Source organism: Littorina saxatilis, unplaced genomic scaffold (genome assembly GCF_037325665.1).
Source record: "Littorina saxatilis isolate snail1 unplaced genomic scaffold, US_GU_Lsax_2.0 scaffold_2441, whole genome shotgun sequence".
In the NCBI taxonomy this organism is placed as follows: Eukaryota; Metazoa; Mollusca; class Gastropoda; order Littorinimorpha; family Littorinidae; genus Littorina; species Littorina saxatilis.
In genome coordinates this window covers 1-6,969 of record NW_027126637.1, presented here as the reverse complement: position 1 = coordinate 6,969, position 6,969 = coordinate 1, and the positions used below count along the sequence as shown (strand labels likewise).

Sequence of the window (6,969 nt, the reverse complement as noted above, 5' to 3'; positions counted from 1 at the left end):
TGACGGATGGCCGGCCGGCCGTCAATACGTACTAAGACTCACAGATTGATCAGGTGAGTGAAAATAAATTTACTATGGTCGGTCTGGAATCGCACATGACACTCACGATCTATTCAAAACACACACACACACACACACACACACACACACACACACACACACGCACGCACACACGCACACACACACATATAACACACACACACACACATACAACACACATACAACACAGACACACACACACACACATACAACACACATACAACACATACACACACACAAAGCCTACACACACACACACACACACACACACACACTGACAGAAAGCCAATACCGGTATGGCTGTAATACGTGGTGGATTTCCGCATCCTTCTCTGTGCGTGTTCATCATGGCGCTCCCAGCTCCGCTTCGTCACCCCACGCCGCTCTATGTCGTCACGTCGCGCGCTTGACATGTTGAGATGTATCGTCTTCAACCGCTCCATCCGCTCGTTGTGATTCATCGTCTTGAGCCGCTCCATCCGCTCGTCGCGACTCATCGTCTTCAACCGCCCCGTCCGCTGCCTAGCGTCTTCTTCGCGCCAAGCTGTAGTCGTGCTGCCTTGACCAGCCTCCTGCCAGTGGTGTTGCTTCGTCGCCTCTCTTGTCACCTCAACTTCTGGACGTGGGGTGGTCAGTGCGTTTTGTGATGTGATGTCAGACCAGCTTCTCTTTTCTCCCGTGTCTCTACCATCTGATGTCACGGGAGATTTTCCAGACAGCTTGCCCGACCTGCTTTTCTCCTCTCCCGTGTCTCTGTCACCTGATGTCATGTCAGACAGCTTGCCCGACCTGCTTTTCTTTTCTCCCGTGTCTCTGTCACCTGATGTAATGTCAGACAGCTTGCCCGACCTGCTTTTCTCTACTCCCGTGTCTCTGCCATCTGATGTCATGTCAGACAGCTTGCCCGACCTGCTTTTCTCTTCTCCCGTGTCTCTGTCACCTGATGTCATGTCAGACAGCTTGCCCGACCTGCTTTTCTCTTCTCCCGTGTCTCTGTCACCTGATGTCATGTCAGACAGCTTGCCCGACCTGCTTTTCTCTTCTCCCGTGTCTCTGTCACCTGATGTCATGTCAGACAGCTTGCCCGACCTGCTTTTCTCCTCTCCCGTGTCTCTGTCATCTGATGTCATGTCAGACAGCTTGCCCGACCTGCTTTTCTCTTCTCCCGTGTCTCTGTCACCTGATGTCATGTCAGACAGCTTGCCCGACCTGTTTTTCTCTTCTCCCGTGTCTCTGTCATCTGATGTCATGTCAGACAGCTTGCCCGACCTGCTTTTCTCTACTCCCGTGTCTCTGTCACCTAATGTCATGCCAGACAGCTTGCCCGACCTGCTTTTCTCTTCTCCCGTGTCTCTGTCATCTGATGTCATGTCAGACAGCTTGCCCGACCTGCTTTTCTCTACTCCCGTGTCTCTGTCATCTGATGTCATGTCAGACAGCTTGCCCGACCTGCTTTTCTCTTCTCCCGTGTCTCTGTCACCTGATGTCATGTCAGACAGCTTGCCCGACCTGTTTTTCTCTTCTCCCGTGTCTCTGTCATCTGATGTCATGTCAGACAGCTTGCCCGACCTGCTTTTCTCTTCTCCCGTGTCTCTGCCATCTGATGTCATGTCAGACAGCTTGCCCGACCTGCTTTTCTCTTCTCCCGTGTCTCTGTCACCTGATGTCATGTCAGACAGCTTGCCCGACCTGCTTTTCTCTTCTCCCGTGTCTCTGTCACCTGATGTCATGTCAGACAGCTTGCCCGACCTGCTTTTCTCCTCTCCCGTGTCTCTGTCACCTGATGTCATGTCAGACAGCTTGCCCGACCTGCTTTTCTCTTCTCCCGTGTCTCTGTCACCTGATGTCATGTCAGACAGCTTGCCCGACCTGTTTTTCTCTTCTCCCGTGTCTCTGTCATCTGATGTCATGTCAGACAGCTTGCCCGACCTGCTTTTCTCTTCTCCCGTGTCTCTGTCATCTGATGTCATGTCAGACAGCTTGCCCGACCTGCTTTTCTCTTCTCCCGTGTCTCTGTCATCTGATGTCATGTCAGACAGCTTGCCCGACCTGCTTTTCTCTTCTCCCGTGTCTCTGTCACCTGATGTCATGTCAGACAGCTTGCCCGACCTGCTTTTCTCTTCTCCCGTGTCTCTGCCATCTGATGTCATGTCAGACAGCTTGCCCGACCTGCTTTTCTCTTCTCCCGTGTCTCTGTCACCTGATGTCATGTCAGACAGCTTGCCCGACCTGCTTTTCTCTTCTCTCGTGTCTCTGTCACCTGATGTCATGTCAGACAGCTTGCCCGACCTGCTTTTCTCTTCTCTCGTGTCTCTGCCATCTGATGTCATGTCAGACAGCTTGCCCGACCTGTTTTTCTCTTCTCCCGTGTCTCTGCCATCTGATGTCATGGACGATTTGTCAGACAGCTTGCCCGACCAGTCTTCCAGTTTCTTCAGTCTTTGATCAGTGAGAGCAGCGGGTTTACGTGTCCCAGGCGCGTTACTTGAATCGCTGTGGTGTTGAGCTGACGGATAGAGGAATGTGGTGTTGGTGGTGTTGTTGCCCGTAACGTTGGACAATCTTTTGTCACCCTCTTCAACAGCCATGCCGGGTGGTCGTCTGCTCCACTCTTCCTTGACTGTGACGGCTGCATTTTGCATTGGAGTGACCTCTGTTCCCTGTTCGTGTAACTCGGCCTTTGTCTCATTTTGCTCTTCACTGGTGGTGTCGCTGCCTCTGTCGTTCTCTGAGTATACAAAAAGAAAGACACACGCTGTATGCGCTCAACATGTTTGATTCCTTGACAAGACAAAGAAAAGAAAACTTGAATCTGACTCATGTAAAAATGTCGAATGATAAGAATTTAAAAAAATTAGGTGTGGTTACGGTAACATAGCCAACAAAAATAGGGTAGGAAGGTAGGCAATCACTTTTTTTTTAAAACTTTTTTTCTAATGTGTACAAATTAAACCTACTTGACAATGACAGGGAAATAAGTGTGCGACTCGGGCGCTTTCGCTTTCATTGCGTTTTCTGCACTCGTTTTCTTGGTTTTTGTGTGTGTTTTTTGACAAATGTAATAAAAAGTTATAGGGTCGGCCCCTAAAAATAGGGTAGGTCGGGTTACCGTAACCACACCTATTTTTTTTTTTTAGGCCTAATGATTCAATCTTCTGTAATCTTGTGTTTTGTTCTGCAAGTGATTAATTCGACCTGCACGTATATATGTTTGTTTGTCTGTGTTTGTGCTGTAGGCAATTACAGAATAATGGATCTTGTCGTCCTTCTCCTCCCCATCATCATCGTCCTCATCATCGTCATTATCATCCTCATCCTCATCCTCGTCGTCGCCATCGTCCTCATCATCAATCATCATCATCATCATCATCATCATCATCATCATCATCATCATCATCATCATCAATGGCATCGTTATTATCATCATCATCATAACCATTGCAGTTCACCTTCAGCATGGTCAATTGATCACCATCATTATCATCATTATCAGCATCAGCAGCAGCAACAGTAGCAGCATCATAGCCAACGCATCGTCAGCATTACCAATTCATCATCATCACCATTACCATCATTGTCAATTCATTACCTTCACTATATTCATCATCACCATTACCATTAGCATCATCACATATCCAACGAAGCGTTTACCAGCTGCGCTCAAAGAAAGTGTCAAGTGGGCGACGTAGTATGTGTAGGCGCTGAGACTACGTAAGCGCACGCGTGGATAGACTGGAAGGTGTTTAAGTTTACTCTGGCATCGAAATTTCTTGTAGCATGTGTGCCTGGCACACGACACTGGGTAAGAACAAACACATCTGTAATGTTTGAAATAAAGGTTACTGCAAGGCAACCAAACCAGTGTCCAATGCATTACGTTTTTCGAGGCCAGTGTCTTCTCGCTGAAGCTCGCATTTTTCATGATCCGCTAACTTCGGCCATTAGTATTTTTAATAATCACCGAGACTCGGCATGTAACTTCTACGTCTCTGCACATGTTGCAAAACTCAGCCAGCATTCCGTCTTTCCTTTCGTTTGTTCCGGGTCAGTGACCATCATACAGCTATCGTAGTCTCAACCCAGCCAGCAAAATTTTGCGCAGCGAATGCGTGTCGCAGTCGCCAAACTCTGCGTAACAACTGCACTGGACGCATGCGTAACGCGCGCGATTTTGCAAAGCGAAATACATGCGTGACACACTCGTTTTCCCTCAGATTACGCAGACCATACGCACCTCCAGCGCACGCTTATTTGACACCAAGACAAATTCGCACTCTCCACGCAGACGTCACGATTGCTTTACGCATTCTCACGCTATTAACGCGCTCTCCACGCAGACGACACGATTGCTTTACGCATTTAACGCGCTCTTGACGCAGATGTCCTGATCATCTTACGCACTCTCCACGCAGATGTCACGAATTATTGACGCATTCTCAGGCATTACGCGCTTTTTACGCTCTCTTCACGCAGATGTCACAATTGCTGTACGCATTCTCACGCATTTGACGCACTCTCCACGCAGATGTCACAATTGCTTTACGCATTCTCACGCATTTGACGCACTCTCCACGCAGATGTCACGATTGACCTACACAATTTTACGCAGACCACACAACCGCTTTACGCACTCACAAACAAATAATGGGCAGTGCACAACATTGTATTGATCCAGAAAGACAAAGGTCAAGCGTGCAGGTTCGATAACAGAGATGATCATAATATGTACAAGTTCTAAAACAAAAATGCAGTCAAATAAATTGATTAAAACAAAGGAGAGATTTGAATCTCGCTTATTGCCATTGTGACTTCCAGGTTTTAATTTCACTGCATTTTGACATACCAGCAGCACGGAAACAAAAATGATCAAAATACTATTCAAAGCAGAATTCAAATTGGCAGAACAAAGAATAAATAGAACAAAACCCTGATAGTCATCATCGATACGCCGTAGTACATGCAGTGAAGAATCCAGTATAACTTATAAGAGAGAATTTTTGATGTACACTCGTCACTATATCACATTGATGTAAACAAATAAATAAATAATTGGCACAGCCTAGGCATAGGCAGCAGTGAGTTGTATCAACATGTTTGAATACAGAACAGCAACAAAAAGAGAAAAAAAGTTTCTACAAGCCAGCTAATAGTTGAACTTCAGATTACTAATGATATCACAAACAAACACTTAGTTAATGCCCATTCTCCAGGGATCGAAATCCAGTCAATGTACACCAAACTAGGATAACACATACATTTAGAATCTATCACGACTGCATAAAACATTGGTATGCAATTCACAAAGCAAGGAACTTGAAACATGAACATTGACATTAAACATACATATGTGCCCCACACACATTTCGGACAAGGCAGCTGAACGGAATTCAGATGTGGATGGAGCACAAAATAATTAGATGGGGCGGCGTGAAAGCATACTGGGACAAGGAACAAGCAAGAGAAAGAGGATAAGAAGATAAAAGGAAGAACAAACCGAAGAATAAGAAAGAAAAAAAAAATTAAGAGAAGGAGAGAGAAAAAAAAAAGGAAAAAAAAAGGGAGACAATCATATGAATGTGTACCATTTAAATAAAAGAATTAAAAAAATTACTTTTAAAAAGGAGACATTTCAGGTTTTGATTTGAAGTGTGTTAACATATTCACATATACCAGTAACTTTGCATGGAAAAAAAAAGTTCACAATGATTTGAAGCAAATTCAAATGCCAGAGAAAAAACAGAACAAAACCCTGATGTCATCATTGATAATCAGTGGTACGTTCAGTGAAGAAAAAACAATTGACACAACCTAGACATGGGCAGCAGTGAGTTATCAAGTTTCACTACACAAAAGTAACAACTACAATAATGAAACAAAAGGTAAAATGCCAGCTAATAGTCAAAATTCAGAACAATGATATCAAAAAGAAACACTTATTCAATGCCCCTTCTCCACTGATATGTATAAGCACACCAATATGACATAACTCATAAATTTAAAAAAAAAACCATGACATAAAACTCATAAATTAAAAAAAACTTATCAGACTGCGTAAACATAGGTTTGCCATCTCAAAATGGATGTAAAACACGCAGCTTACTCACAAAATGATAGACAAGTCTCCAGCGGCCAGCTGCTCAGCAAACAAAATAAGGTGGCGAGGATTAATATAATTGAAATGCATTTTTTTGCTGTTTCGGAGAGAACTTTGCTTCATTTACCTTACACTGCCTGCATTCAAGGGCTAAATTTTTATCAGGTGCACCAAGACTTACATCTATAGAAATCCAATCATAACGGTTTTAACAGCAAAAAAAAAAAAAGTATATTTCTAGTCTCGCTTCTAAATTCTCAACTCAACTCCAAAAAATAATAAAGAACAACAAAAACCCGCATCATGCATTGTCTCCTTCAAGCTGCCTAGGTTGTTTGCGTTCGACTCCCATAAATGACAAGGAATTGTTAAAACCTTTTCTTTCTATTTGTTCACTTTTTGTTTTCTTCTTTTCTGAACTCTTTATACTTGTATTTTATTCATTTTAATTTAGCCTGAAGGTTTGAGTCGTGTATTAAAAATCGAATATAGTGTGTAAGTGCCCTTGAACAGCTTTCCAGAATCATGTATTCTATATTTTTAGTATGGGATACCCACAAGAAAAGTTCAAATGCATCCATGCGTCTCCACTGATAGTAATGGTAGTTGAGCACTTCCAGTTTAGTCTTCTGTCGTTCTGACACAGCCTAAAAGGGTACATCATGTCTGAACATCATCTGTAGAAGAGTGTGAAGTTTAAAGCTTAGCTTAAATAATGTCCAACAAAACCCCAGACTCTTCTGTACATTACCCATCAGCCACACAGACCTGAACTGTGAAATACAATTACTCACTAGCAATTTCTCAGGCGAGTCAAATCTTACATTCATCAAATT

At 44.0% G+C, this 6,969-nt stretch overlaps 1 protein-coding gene across 1 annotated transcript; it reads right to left on the bottom strand.

Annotated features, from left to right (window-relative positions):
• Positions 1–318: 318 nt before the first annotated feature.
• LOC138955134 (S-antigen protein-like) lies at positions 319–3,394 on the bottom strand (the record flags this gene model as incomplete). The annotated part of the gene is made up of 2 exons (XM_070326807.1): positions 3,284–3,394; positions 319–2,765 (listed from the first exon to the last, which is right to left on the bottom strand). Coding segments are annotated over exons 1-2 (2,558 nt in total), but the record flags the coding sequence as incomplete, so codon positions are not given.
• Between the last annotated feature and the right edge of the window lie 3,575 nt (positions 3,395–6,969).